At 40.0% G+C, this 14,854-nt stretch overlaps 1 protein-coding gene across 1 annotated transcript; it reads right to left on the bottom strand.

Annotated features, from left to right (window-relative positions):
- Nucleotides 1–254: 254 nt before the first annotated feature.
- On the bottom strand, nucleotides 255–13,898 carry elac2 (elaC ribonuclease Z 2). The gene is made up of 24 exons (XM_051388530.1): nucleotides 13,374–13,898; nucleotides 12,678–12,728; nucleotides 12,523–12,593; nucleotides 11,632–11,696; nucleotides 11,484–11,541; nucleotides 11,320–11,388; nucleotides 11,106–11,231; nucleotides 10,120–10,175; nucleotides 9,965–10,023; nucleotides 9,265–9,337; nucleotides 9,073–9,185; nucleotides 8,889–8,987; nucleotides 8,658–8,796; nucleotides 7,600–7,685; nucleotides 7,197–7,318; nucleotides 6,977–7,073; nucleotides 6,001–6,139; nucleotides 5,862–5,900; nucleotides 5,668–5,777; nucleotides 5,461–5,569; nucleotides 4,260–4,380; nucleotides 3,706–3,784; nucleotides 2,102–2,246; nucleotides 255–713 (listed from the first exon to the last, which is right to left on the bottom strand). The coding sequence occupies exons 1-24, from the start codon at nucleotides 13,712–13,714 to the stop codon at nucleotides 468–470; spliced, it is 2,613 nt and encodes an 870-aa protein (XP_051244490.1). The 5' UTR covers nucleotides 13,715–13,898; the 3' UTR covers nucleotides 255–467.
- Nucleotides 13,899–14,854: the final 956 nt, after the last annotated feature.

Genomic DNA, 14,854 nt, shown 5'->3' with positions numbered 1-14,854 from the left:
ACATACATATGGTGGACTGGAAACAATAGTTTACTTAAGTCTATGAGCTTAATTAACATACTTTTATAGGTTTATTGATTCACTTTTCTTTAATCATAATCAGTTATTTCTCTGTTCTGTTTAAACTCAAGAAAAAACTAGTAATTTATACAAGAATCACTACCATTAAATAAAATCTGATTAGATAAAAAACTGTCAGTTAACTTTATTAGGAACTATTGATTCACAAAAACACACACAGACACATTTGGAACTACAGTTTAGTATTTGATTTCCTCTGTTTAATGAAAAACAACCTATATTCATTAGCTTTGTATACTCAAATGTAAAGAAATATACATGCGTTTTTTCTTCCATGAAACCACACAAGCCAAATAAAAGTCTTAAATTCACTTAAATAAAAACAACTCAGGACGCTCTCAGTTAAAGTTCTTTTCTCTGAGCTGAAATCAGTCATCTCTCCGGCTTCAGATGGTTTTCAGTCTCTTCGTCTCCACGTGGTGCGTCGCCGCCTCCTCCTGGTCTCTCTTGGCAGCTCGGCCGGCGTCGGTCGTCCTCGGCTCGCCATCCACCACGGAGAAGTCCCCTCTTAGGTACTTTTGCTCCCGCTCTCTCTTCTCCCTCTTCTCCTCCATCTCGCCGATCGCCGTGGCGAAGAGGGTTTGAAGCGCAGGAATGAGCCTGGGCAGGATTTTAAAGTCCCCGAAGCGAATCTGAGTGCACAGGAAAATGGAGAAAATGGTCATGTGACTCCTGAAGGAGTGAGGCTCATAAATACTGAGTCTGATCTTCCAGCACACTTCATCTCAGCCTCAGCATCCAAACAGGAAGAATCTGTCTTTATGCTTCAGGAAGAAGGACTCAGGAGGTCTGAGGCTCCACTTTCAGGTTTCATATGAACAGCAGCACAGAAAGCAGCCAGTATTTTATTAAACAGTCTGTTACTGTTGACCTGTCTACTTCTCAGCGAAGCCTCGTCTGGACAAAAATCGATGCTCAAATATACTTTTATATCTCCTTGTGTTCCATTTTGGTTTAATTCATTTTTATGTTGTATACAACGATAAAAAGCGGCCTTGTTGTTGAAAAGTTGCCACACGAATAAACTGACCTTGTCTGTTTTTATTTTTGAGTTTAGAAGAAGAAAAAAATGACACAGACGACATTTTACTTTGTTCCTTTGCTGAGCGACCGGGAACCTTTTTTAAACGCACGTTTTCACTGCTCAGAGGCAGCAAATAACTGGATGCAATTAAGTTTCCTTTAATTAAATACAAGGCTGAGTTCTACCACAGCGAGTTCGTGAGGCCCTCTGCTGCATGTCGCCCTCTCTCTCTCCCCCCATCTGTCCTGTCTCTCTCTACTGACCTGTCTCATAAAATTAACTTAAATTAAAAATAAAGACAATGTGAAGACTATTTGTCTCTCATCTTAATTAATTTTATTCAGTTTTTTATTGTTTTGGATGTTATAATGCTTTCCTACCTACCTCTACCTCTGTTTTATTACTTTATCTATTTTTATTATAAAAGCTAAATACATTTACTATTAGAATTATTGTTATTATTAATGTATTAATCTGTTTTATGGCTTTTGGTGGTGGGTTATTTATATAATTTAAAGCCTTTAGATGCTCAAATGACATCGGATTTGAAACAACCTCCACATTTGAACAACGGAACTGAAACAAGAAAAAACAATTTAGCACCGATGTTCCATATTTATATCCAATAAACCAAAAATACTGCACACTAATATCCTATTGATTTTACAGGTATACTATCATTACATTGATTGTATTGTTTACTGTCACTTTTATCATTGTATTCTACTTTTAAATCTACCTTATTTAATTTTATTATTATGCTCGTCTGTCGTCTGTAAAGCACTCTGCACTGCTCTAAACTCTATGAAAGGAGCTTTAGAAATAAAGTTTAATACGTTCTCTATTAAAAACCATCGATACAGACCGAGAACGAGTGTAGAACAGCTGAAAACTGCACTCCAACGATGCATTCAGGTGTAATTGTGACTCTATTCAGAAGTGAGCTGTGGAAACATCCAGCAGAGATGAACGCATTACGTCCGCGGCGATACTCACTCTCATGTGGTCGAACGAGATCCCCACTCTGTCAGTGAAGTCGTTGCTGAATAAAGGGATCTTGGCGTAGCGCTGGCTGAAGTGGTTCAGCATGATGAACTCGGCGTTCATCCTCATGCCGATATCGATGGCCTGGGAGGTCGTGCTGTCAGAAAACATGAAGCACAAAGTCGGAGATTTACGTTGCACTGCTTCCAGAGGGAAACTCTCAATGGGAATATTGTTTTCTGTGGACATAAAAAGATGCTTTTGTGAAGACAGACGCTCGCTCCGACGCCATAAAGCGCTGCAGAAATCAATGTTAATATCTGCGGAGAGTAGAGGAAAGCCAGTTAAATGCAATTCTTTTGTTGGCTGAGAGAACTTTAACTGCTGCAGTTTTTTATGTCATTTGCATGAACTAAAACTGAAAGACAGGATAATCGATTTTATGTCCCCACTCAAGGGTCAGAGTGTGTCTCACAGATATTGTCTAACAGTTACTGACTCAGAACTGAAGTTTTGAATGTGCAGAAAGGAGCTCCAGCCTGAGAGGAAACTGTCCCATTTCCACTCACCTTACTCTGTTTTACTGAATCGATTTTATCTCTCTCTTCTGGTGCGTCGTGGTTTTTGGAAACCTATCTCTTGGGAACAGAAACACTCCAGAGTCAAATTGTTCAAATGCTCTAGTAGGCTGATTGATGAGTCTGAGCTTAACCCAGAATCCCTGTACAGCAGCCGGTTTAAATGACGACTCCTTCGCACAAAGAACTTCAGCTTCCTCCTTCAGGACGGAGGTTTATCGCTCCGAGATGAAGAGTGTAAAATGCTTTGTTCCAGCAGATATGACTCAGAACAACCTTTTTCCTGAAGGGACCCATTTTCTATATTGGATATATATGTAGGGTATTTCTTATTCTATTTAATCGCTCATAAACTGAGCAATTTAACCCAAATAGTGAACACAGTAACTGCAGGAAACTTATTTCCTTATTAGAGTTATGAGTTGAGGGACCTTTTGAATTCAGTTTATTAACAACCAGAAATACTTAACAGGCTTATTTTTAGTTTTCTTCTCATTGTTCTATTTGTTCTTTGGTCGTTTTAACTGTGTACTAATACAGGATGGGGCTTTCAATATAGCTCTGTGTTCAGATCTTCAATGTTTAGATCTTAAATAATTATTTAAACCAACCTTGGGCTCGCGACCTCCGCTAGGGGTCGCCAAAGCTTCACAGGGGGCTGCGAGGCCTTCTTGGTTTATAAAAAAAGACTGTATTGCCAATATCTTAGCATTTCATTAATTTCTGAGGAAAACTAAATAAAATTGTTATTTTTTGAAGTTGAGATTATTATTTAAGATCTAAACTTTGAAGATCTGAACACAAAATACATTCACAGAGTGTTCACTGCCTGATAAACAACCTCGTCCTACGTTAGAAAAATATGCAGTTAAAAAGGAAAACACAGAATTTGATAAAAAAAAGAGACGTTTGTATGATTGTTAACAGGAAATAAACTGCATAAAATCCAGCTAAGTCACCTGTTTGACACAAGCTTCCTGCTATAAAACATTTGATTATATCTAAGAACATGTGGCCTTGTCTCTAGAAAGAGCTCACCTGTGTCTTTTCTCTTCAGCTTCCTCCTCCAGCCCGTCTTCCAGCGTGGCCTCGTGGATTAGTAAGGTTGCATTCTTTCCTGCAGAAAAAAAAAAAAAAGAGAGCCAAATCAGAGGCCCTAATCACAGCCGAGCACTTACATCCCCTCCCCGTCCCCCAGGAAATCAATCAGGTAGTCGGTGTAATCAAGAATCGGCACGCCCTGTTTTGTCTGCTGAGCCGAGCCATCTATAATGAACAGTCATGGGATACACTCTCTCCGTTCTCGGGGAGGCTTTGCTTGGACAGAATCCAGTCAAGCAATTTAAGAAGAGTCAATGAAGTGGGATCCCACAGGAACCATTAGAAGAGCCTGCCAGTTGCGAGAGTGATCGAGAGCATTAAGAAATATCGGATAAATTATTCAGGACAACCTCGTGTAGCCGAGCTACACGCGGACAACCTCGCATGAATCTCTGTGATATTGAAAGCGCTCGATGTGCGATTTCCTACGGTGTCTGTGTGGATGCACGGTGAATGAAATGTGGACTTTAATCATTCTGAGTGGCACTAACCGATGTACACGAAGGCGTCGCAGGGCATGGTGTCGCCAGAAAAGGCCAGTTTCCAGCCTGATTGGTGAGTGAAGCTGCAGGCGAAGGCGTTCCTACAGTGATGCACTAGGCACGTCTGAAACTGACACACACACACACACACACACACACACACACACACACACACACACACACACACACACACACACACACACACACACACACACACACACACACACACACACACACACACACACACACACACACACACACACACACACACACACACACACACACACAGAGATGAGTAACCTTTATATCACTGCCTAAACTGACGACTCCTGACTGACTGACATGTTTTATGGAGTTTGTGTAAAACGAGCCATTAGTATGAATTATTTCCTGTGAATATTGTTCCTGGTGTTCTGAGTTTTCCTGATATTTTACCAACTTTTTACACAATTCTCTGTCTGTGTTTTTATATATTTTTAACAATCATACATTCTTAAAAGGCTTCTCCTCCCTGAAGCTTGGCCATTCTATCAGCTCGTTTTAACTACTTTTCTAACGCAGGATGAGAGAAGGCTCTGGGAATATAGGCTGTGTTCAGGTCTTTCTCAGTGGTTCCCAACCTGGGGGTCGTCAAAGCTTCATGGGGGGGGTCATAAGGCCTTCTTGGTAAATAGCTAAATTTAGATTATTATATAAGATCTAAACTTTGAAGACCTGAACACAAACTATATTCCCAGAGCCTTCACTCTCTGATAAACAACATCGTCCTGCATTAGAGTACACAGTTAAAACCGAGCAGAACAATGTCCAAATAGTTATTATAGTTCACCAAAACTAGTTTTTATTTCAGTGAACTAAAACTAAACCTGGACTAGGTGTGAAAAAGCATTTTAGTTCACTGAAATAAAAACTAGACTTTTCCTGTATTTTCCTTCAAGTCATTTCAGTTTATTTTCATTTTATCTAAAGGCACTGGAGATGAAACTTGGATGTCTACATCATATTTGTACTATAATACCTATTCTGACAAATACCCCACATATTATAATAAAAATAAACTAAAGCTAACACTGAAACTAATACAATCTGAACTAGAACTTAACATTTTTAAACAATAAGAACAATAAGACTACAAACTAAACTGAACTGAAAACTAAAATTAAAAAACGAAATGGGGAAAATAGAAAACTACAATAACTCAGCTGCAGACCTTTTCCAGATCGTTGTTCCTCAGAAGCGATTTCAACATCTCTGTGTTGTCTCCCTTGTTCTGTGTTGTGTTGTCTTTGCCTTCACACAGAGAGTGGTTTGAGATGAAGCTGGAACAGAGAACGGACATTAAAAGACTGTGATTAATATATATATTAAATATAATCAGGTGAGGTTTATGTTGGAATGTTAAGGTGTGCCCACGTACTTGATATGGTGGAGGATCTCCTCACAGTGATGGTGATACTGGCTGAGCCAGATCATGATCTGATTCGGAGCCATCAGGAAGACGGGGCTGAACGCCTTTCCCAACGCAGTCTAATAGACAAACATTTAAGTTTTTTATTTATTCAATAACTGATTATTTACTGTTTATTTTCAAACACTAAACGACAAACGTACCAGCGCTCGTTCCCTCTGATACAGCAACATGAGGAGCCCCTAAGACAAGATGAAGATGAGGATAGTGGTTTGATTGGAAGCAGCTCACTTTACACTGAGACAAACCACAACGCTGTGATCACGTTTAACTGCTGCTTACTGTGTGGTGGTCAGCGTGCATGTGTGAGATGAAGACAGTCGAGATCTTGGACAGAACTTCGTCCACATCGTCCCCGTAGTGTCTGCAGAGCTGACCGAAGGTTCCCTCTCCACAGTCCAACAGGATCGACTGACTCGGACTACAACAGAGAACGGACTCGATGCTTAGTGGACGTACACCGAATGACTTTTCTTTCTTGCTTCAGCCACATGATCACAAAAGGGGATTTTTGGGGAGTAATTCAACTTATCACATGATTATCAGCTTTTACAAATCGCCACCGAAATGCACAGATGTTTTAACCTCTTTTAACTCTACAGGATCCACCGAGTCCATCTTCAGCCACTGTTCTATCTCCAGCATCGCGGTGCCTGAAATTATAAACTATAACTGCATAAAAGACATTACCTTGCACGTCACAGCTCTGGAGATCGGCTCTTCAGGTGAGTGTAAATAAAAAAATGTGTCCACATGATTTTCAGCTTCATAGTAAAATGAATAATAGTATAAAATAGTCCTGCACGATGCAGTAAAAAGCTCATATAGCGATTGTTTGGACAGATACTGTGATTGTGATTAGTGTGAGAAATAACTGCAGTTTCTGAGATTTGCATATTGCACTTGGCTAAATTGCCATTTTCGATAATATTGTGATTAACTGTGCAGCCTGAGTGTGAAAGAAATAAACAGCTGAAACACAGTTGGAAAGATTCAGGACACATCCAGCTAAATGAGAGGACTATGCCACCTGCTGTTGTAAACGTGCACCAGCATCAGGTAGGAACAGTATTCAGTGCAGACCTGCTGACCAGCTCCCGCAGCGCCGTTGTGTTTTAGCCTTTAGCACTCCGCTTTTCCTGCTTCCAACATATCAACTTTGAGGACAAAATGTTCACTTGCTGCCTGATATATCTCATGGGGCTCTTTAAATATCAGCAGCAATGAAAACCCCCATCATTAGACCACTAATCCATACCTGATATTAACTAAAGTGCCGCTGACGTTTCTGATCTTCATTGGAAGAGCCGATCCCGTTCCTATGAAAACCACCTCTGGGTATTTTTCTCCTTCCCCTGCAGTGGAAATAAAATAATATAAATTAATATTTATATGAGATAATGCAAAGAATATATCACATTAAACACCTTCTTCTTCAAAAGAAAGAAACATTTTCTTTCTGTTCTGGGCTTTCTCACCAGAAGTCTCCGCAGCTTCAGTGGAGCACATCTTCTTGCACTCGTCCACTTCTTCCAGAAAGTTTGGGACCTCAGAAGCCTCTTTCACAAACTCCTCAGTGTTGCAGAAGGGGATGGCATCTCTAACGAATGAAACACAGAGTCAAGAAGACACACACCACTGCCTGCGCAAAACACTGGCGGGGCATTCTTTCCACATCTGACCTTGATGCGCCTCTACAGTACTTGACAGAAACAGTGAAGGGAAAACACTGACACTTGTAAGACGAAGTTAAAAAAGAAGAAAGAAGAAGGCGGCGGCTGAGTGCAACGGTCCATTCCAGATTGTTTTCCGTGACAAGGCAGCGCTCCGAGCTGCAGAGTAATGTCGGCTAAATTGGGGGGGATTGAAGGACAAACTAACCTTTGCCACTCCATTACGGGTCTGAGCTGGAACTTGAGGAGACACTCGGCTCTGACGCTGGGGACGTGCAGGGCGGCCTGAGGCTCCTGGGGAACAACACACACACAAATAACGTGGTTTTGATGTTTTCTTATAACTCTTTTTTTGTACCTTACTTGAGTTATCACTTTGTTAACTCTGCTTTTAAAACAAATAGAAATATAGTTACTGAGAGCCTCTGCAGCCAGTGCTGTGGTAAAAAACTATAGTAAACTCCAACATGTGAGAAAGTATTATAAGATATATGATGACTGATGAATGGATTATTATCATTATCCACTCATCCACTGATTATTTTTCTCATTCATTTCATGTTAAAATGACAGATAATTGTTCTACAGTGACGTTTATAAATATCTTGTTTTGTCTGAGGATGCATGATAATTATGGGGACGGATAAATTATCAACCGATAATTAATTAATAACAGTTATTTTTGGTTAAAACTGAGCTCTGGAATATTAAATCATCCATCTCTGCTCACTACATCTCAGTAGTGTGTAAAAAATAAAAGCTCTTCTGGGACTGTTTGTTTTTCAATCTTGTTTGAAGCCACATTTTTATCATAATCTTTTTAAATCTTGGTGGTTTTTAACTCTACATTTGAACTGGATGAAGGATTTTAGTCTGGATCTTAAGTAAAATATATTTAGTTTTAAACTTTATCAGTGTGTTTTCTTGTTTGTTGTGGCCAAAGAGGCGCGTTGTGACAAATGGGGGCTCGTCCGGTTGTTTTATTCAGTGTCTTTACTGGTTTTAATCAGCGGATCTGTTTGTTTTAGAGAGGAAGAGACCTCTGCGGATAACTCATTAGAAACCTCCTGAAAAACATTGAAGGAATCCTAACCGGGAGAAGCTGACTGAAATGACGATAGGGGTGGTGAAGACAACAACTCCCATGATCCAACGGTACTTCACTACGTCATCAAACATATCTTTTGTTATTGTTTTAATGTAAGACACCTCCTAGCACCAGAAATAAAATAAGGTGTTCCCATCACATGTCACCCTCAGTGTTACCTTGACTTCGTACGGCTGGAGTTGTGGAAAGATCTCTGGGTGGATCATGTTGAGCTGTATTTGAATCTTGTGACTTCTGACATTGTGGACCGAACAGACGTGTTCGTTGAGGATCAGGTGTTCTGTTGTGGATGGAAACCTACAGAAACGCAGAGAACAGCGCTCGTCCTCAGTGTGTTAAAAACTGAATATTAAAATAAGCAGAATTCTCTATGGAGTCTGGTCTCAAACCTCTCCATCCACTTCTTGTATTGATCCGTTTTCAAAACAGAATTCGGAGTCATGTGGGCCACCAACACAACTTTGCCCTCTGTTTCTCCTGTTTGGTAGCTAGAGGGGACGACAGACTAAGTTTAAAATACGTTTTCTTACAATTGTTCAGATAAAGAAGCGTCACAGGTGATCAAACCGCTACCTTTTTAGCTGCTGATTGGTGCAAACGGCTTCGATGAACTCCTCAGACGGACACTCGACGACGATAAAGACTGCTCCGGGTTCAGAGGGGGTACAAACCTGCTCGGGTCGGATCTACACACAATGGAGACAGTGTGAGTAAATACAGTTGGGGCTTCACAACAAAGGTTATCAGTAAAGAGCGTCTTTATACCTCTTTCCCATTATACGTGATCGTTTTCCCATCCTTCAAAGCTGATATGAGTGGACCGATGGCTGCCGTACCTCTGTGGACAAAAAACATTTAATAATTCTGCAGCATTTTTATTGTAAAGACATTTAAAAATGATAAAACAAGCTGGTTCCAGCTTCTCTAATGTAAGATTTAGCCATTTTATATCACTGTAAATTCAATATTTTTTTGGTTTTGAACGGTTGTGAACTGAATATAATCTATATTATGATATAAATAAGAAAAACAGCAACAAAAAACAAACATGTTAGTTGCAGTTACATTACTGGTTCATACAGAATAAATATAATTAAAAAATCATAATAAAAAGAGGTGTAATATAAAAAAATAATCAGTGCCTTTATATTTTAGCTTTTTTATCACATAAAATTAGGGAGGAAAAAATAATAATAAAACTAATTTCCATAGAAACTCAACCTTAAACTCAATAATAATTATAATAATCATCACAAAACTAAATTTGAACCTCAATTAGCGTCATAAACATTTATGTTCACTTTTGTATTTAATGTCCAAATGGCTGCTGTGATAAAGGTCTATTGTGCTAAAATTCAATCAATGAAATAAAGTAAATTCATTAAAAGCACCATAACAGATTTATCTTATCCTCAGTAAGAGATCAATAAGTTTTATTTCTGATTTGTATTAAAGATCCACTCACACAGGCAAACCCAGCTCGATGGCTTGAGGGACTAAGAAATTTCCTCTCTTTGGGTGAATCTGTTAAAGTTTAAAGCAGAAAAGAAGAAGAATGTCAGATTACGGAGTTCGTTAACAAGTTCGTCACAAACAGGAAGAGAACGTAAAGTCTCCTACCTTACATATGAAGGAAACCAGCGGGGAGATAGTTCTAGCTGCATTTCCTCTTTTACCTACAAGATATTAGAACAGGAGAATTTCTTATTAAATAACATCTCACTTATTGATTTCAGACTGCATGCTGGCCTTCTTCTTTATACCGCAGTCTGACTGTTTTTGCCTTTTCCTCTAGCGCCACCATCAGGTTCAAATCTGAAATATGTCCACAGCTTTGGCTCATTCATCAAACACCTGCAGAACTAATGACGTTAGTGACTCAGCTTTACCCAGTTTAGTTCTAATTAACAAATATAATTACTAAACTAAGACGGTGAACATGTTAAACATCCTCACTGCAGCTCATCAGTCACATGAGTTCTGTCTCTCTGTCTGTCTGTCTGTCTGTCTGTCTGTCTGTCTGTCTCTGCTGTCGCCATGCGGCTGACAGGCTGTCACAGTCACTCACAGTAATGTGTAAGGGTTCCCACATTTACAAGAAGGACCAAACAATGAACAATCTGTTGTAGATGAAGTTTTAAGTTTATAAAATTAATAGTAACTCCCAAAATTGTGGGATTTCTGAATGGAGTCTGGTGATATTGCAGTTACTAGTTGAAACAGTCGTTCACAAACACCTGCTGCTTGTCTCTGCAGGTAAAAGAGCTCATTTGCTTTAAAGCGAACTACACAATCAGCGTGTTTCTGTGTGTAACCACAGGAGTTCACAGTTGAGAAGGTGGTCTTTCGACGTGGGCCAGGACGCATTAGAGTTTACACTGTAAAAGATATGTGGTCAAATGTATCCCAGACCACCTCGGGAAGTGGTTTGGGTGATCGGATCACAATCCGTTCACACTTTAGAACGCTCCACTTGTGATTGGATCAGAGAAGACGCTAACACCAGGTGGAAACAGGCTCTACGAGCTGATGGAAACATGGCTTCTGATCGTGACGTGACTTCTGAGAAATGTCCTCCTGTTCGTCCCCGGCGCTACAGGACTCACCTGGACTTCCGGGTCTGTCTCCGTGGCTCTTAGAGTGGAGGTCGTCTTCCCTGGGAGAGGGAGGACTTTGACTTCGGCTCCTGTTCGACTTGGGGGAGACATTTCTGACGTCGCCCCTCGACTGGGCTGAAGAGCGACCGCAGAAGAGAGTCGGTGAATATCAAAAAGCAGGAAAAGACTCTAAAAAAAAACAAGCACAAATATCTGAACTCACCAAATATCGGCACTTGATAAACCGTCATCGTCTCGTCCGAGTACGGCTCTTCGGTGTACGGCCGCACCGCTACGAGCGTATGATAACAGTAAATATCAAAATAAGACTGATATTACGCAAACAATACTGCGGTTATAAAATCCAGCTCAGTGAATTCAACATACACAGCTTTATGTTATCCAGAGGTCCAGAAAATGTCTTGATGGCGTTCAGATATTTCTCCTTTGATGGAGAAGAGCAGACAGTTTATGTTAAGTGAGTAAAGGTTAAATTAAAAAAAGGTTTTTCATGCTGCATGATGGAGTTTCTCACCAGCTGTGGAGGTCCAGAGAGAACACACTCTGGCACACCGATGTCCTTCAAGGTTAATATCATTCCTGAGGAGACAATACAATATCTTTAATCTCTGACATCCATCTGATTGACGAAAACATCCACAAACAAACATCCGTACGGCTAAAAGAGAGAATATATCACAGCATTCGATTATAGGCTCAATAAATGTGGCAGTACAGTTATTAATAGGAATCAAAGTCTATTATTAACTGCTTTTGTTTGTTTTTCTTATAATATAAATCTGTTAATGTTTTATTTGTGATATATGTGGTCTGAACAGATTTCATTCTGAAGCCTCAAATATACTTTTATTAAGATTATAGTTCCTGTTGTAGTGATTTTACAATGGAAATGTACATTTGTTTTCTATAAAAACGTCAAACTTTTCAATTTAAACCTGCAAAAAACAGATTGTTTTCTTCGACTTTCCAACTTTTCCAACACTGAAAAGTCACCACCTGACAACAATATGTAAATACATGAAACACACAGCCTCTGTTTCTTCCCCCAGTGTCGGTAACACTTCACAACATTGTTTTTTTAATTTTCGTAAAAGAAATCAGCAAAACTAAATGCACTTTTTAGGATTTATAGCATTGTAACTGTACCTATGTACCTGTTCTACCTACTTACAGCCACGATTGTGTAGTTCCCATACCAGTGCCACGCGTATATGAATGAGTTAAACATCTACAACATCTAGAAGCAGCAGATTAATGTCTTATCACCTATAACTAACTGATCTCTGTAGCTTCATCACTACGAACGACCCCCATTCAGATTGTCAGTCTATATGTCTTTATTATTAAAATACTGATCAAAGGCTCTTTAAGTAAAATGCTGCGGACTATTTTGACTGTTACCGACCTGATAAACCTCCCACGTTCATCCAGCTCAGCCTGGTCAGGAAGATGTTGTCCAAATGGGAAGCTTTCAGTCTGTCGGAGAAAAACACACAACTATTAATTCTCCGTCTTTGTCCATCAGACGGACTCCGGTTACAACAACTTAAACCAGCTTACTTGTGCTCGTGCATGAGTCTCTGAGTTCCCTCGCCACAGTTGAACAGATATCTGCAGCAGAGAGGACGAGAGTTTGTGAAAAGGTAAACGGTAAAAAAACAGCTGGAACCACGCCCACTGGTTACGTCACAGTGTACCGACACACCCTGGAGTACACTTGTACGTCACTGCAGCGAGAAGAGGAGTTAAAACCCGACACAATACCATCTTAAAAAGGACAGTAGCTTCGTTTACTCCCTAATGGACTCTTTTAAAAGCCCGGTGTGTCTCCAATAGAGGCCTGGTCTGGATTTTATAGAAATTATCTCTTGAGCGGGTTTTAAGTCGTTTTAATCTCCTACACAAATATAAATGTTTAAACTTCTGTCAGTGTGTACATAATGAACATCGTTAGATCAGTTATAGATTCTCCACAATTCGATCGTTCACTATATTTTACGAAAACTATCGACAACAAAAGTATACCGTTAATTCACTCTGGATTAACGGTAACACGGTAAACAAGAGAGACGGAAAAAAAAAAACCTCTGAAGCATCAAAACCATCATGTCAGTAAATCTCAAGAGGAGCAGCAGTTAAGAGTGTAGTTTAAAGGAATTAAAGGCCTGTCCCCAATAAACGCCGGGGCTACTATTAGAAGCTAAACGCTGGGATAAAATTTCAAAGTAAAAGCCCGGTGAGTGTGACAGCTGTTACCTGTTGAACTCGGAGAAGACGTACAGTGACGCAGCATTGTCTCTGCTACCGGAACCGACCACCTGCAGGTACACCGTGGACGGTCCGTGATACTCCACCCGTTGTTTCCGTTTCTCTTTGCTCTTCACCCGCCGCAGAGACTCCTTGTGCTTGGCCTTCTTCCCCCCCGGCGGCTGCATGCTCTCCGGGTTGCTCTGGGTCGCCATTGCTCGGAAAAGCTGGATGAGAGTCCGGTGGAAGGGAGAGGGACAGCGGGCGACAGGCGGAGGCGCAGCGGAGAGAGCTCTGCCCCGAACGAGCAGCGGTGTGAGGGACCGGAGCCGCAGATGGACCCGGTTCATAATAAACACGACACCTAATCCCTCAGACCACCAGCCTCCATCACCAGCATCTAAACTCACTCAGTTTTGTGCGCGTTTATACATTTCCACGCGTGTGATTACAGGATGTTGGACCGAACCGCAGCTGGACGATCACCCACTTGGACTTTAGAGGTTGGTTGACACATGTGACATTACTTTCGGCATCTAATGATGACGTTTGGGATTCTGGACCGCTCATTGGCGTGTGGAATTGTTTAGCAGGTCTGTGGACCAATCACAGCGGCGTGTTGGGAGAGGGGGGGCGGGGATAGAACGACTACAAAATAAAATACCTAAAATGATATTACACACAGTGAGCTCTTATAAAGAGCCTCAACTATCAAATAACACTAAAACATAAGCGTATTAAATCAGAAGAGGGTATAAATACTCATAGAATGATATAAAAACATAACATTTTTATAAATTATGTACATTATACTGCTTTTATTATCCAGATATTATTATAAGATTGATTTAAAAACCTCCCAATATCCCAAATATGATCCACTGAGTTCATTAAAACAATGTCTTGAAACAGGCTGTGACCTATGCAGGACATGTAATGCACATTTCTATTGAAATTATATGAATATGCAAAAAATAAAACCTAATTTTTAAGTATCTCCTGCATCCTACAGTCTATGTTAAGACAATAAAACGTGTTTTTATGTGCACAGAATGACCCTTTTCACAATCGTACACATTACTGCACCATAATTATTGATACATTAATGTCACAGCTGGTAAATGCAGAGCTACTTTTAATTTAACTTTATTTACTGCTGGGTAGTTTAATACATAATATACAACATATTAGCTGATTCACATTTCTATTAATAATCTAAATCTGCAAAGTAACTAAATATATTAAAAACATCAATCGTACCTGTTCTCCACAGATATCTGGTGTCAAACGTTTCGTCGTACAGCAGTTTATAGTAAAAAGCAAATTAACACTCGTGCATAGAAACAGTTTCTCTTTAATTATTGACTAGTTACAGATCACCTGCTTCCAGGTGCATCCACAGAAATATTCATGGAGTGGCATGAGGGAGGAATATATGCTGATTTAATTGCAAACAATCACATATTTGCTTGGAAAAGCCCAGAAAGAAA

The sequence above is a fragment of the Dicentrarchus labrax genome, unplaced genomic scaffold (assembly GCF_905237075.1).
Source record: "Dicentrarchus labrax unplaced genomic scaffold, dlabrax2021, whole genome shotgun sequence".
Lineage (NCBI taxonomy): Eukaryota > Metazoa > Chordata > Actinopteri > Moronidae > Dicentrarchus > Dicentrarchus labrax.
The sequence above is the reverse complement of the archived record's forward strand: the minus strand, read 5'-3'. Positions and strand labels throughout refer to the sequence as shown.

Excerpts from the sequence above, each read along its gene's own strand:
- elac2 (XM_051388530.1), bottom strand. The coding sequence starts at position 13,714 with ATGAACCGGGTCCATCTGCGGCTCCGGTCCCTCACACCGCTGCTCGTT. Across the intron at positions 9,338-9,964 it reads ATCGAGCTGGGTTTGCCTGT|AGGTACGGCAGCCATCGGTC; the intron begins GTGAGTGGATCT and ends TTTTGTCCACAG. Across the intron at positions 7,319-7,599 it reads CCCGTAATGGAGTGGCAAAG|AGATGCCATCCCCTTCTGCA; the intron begins GTTAGTTTGTCC and ends TTCATTCGTTAG.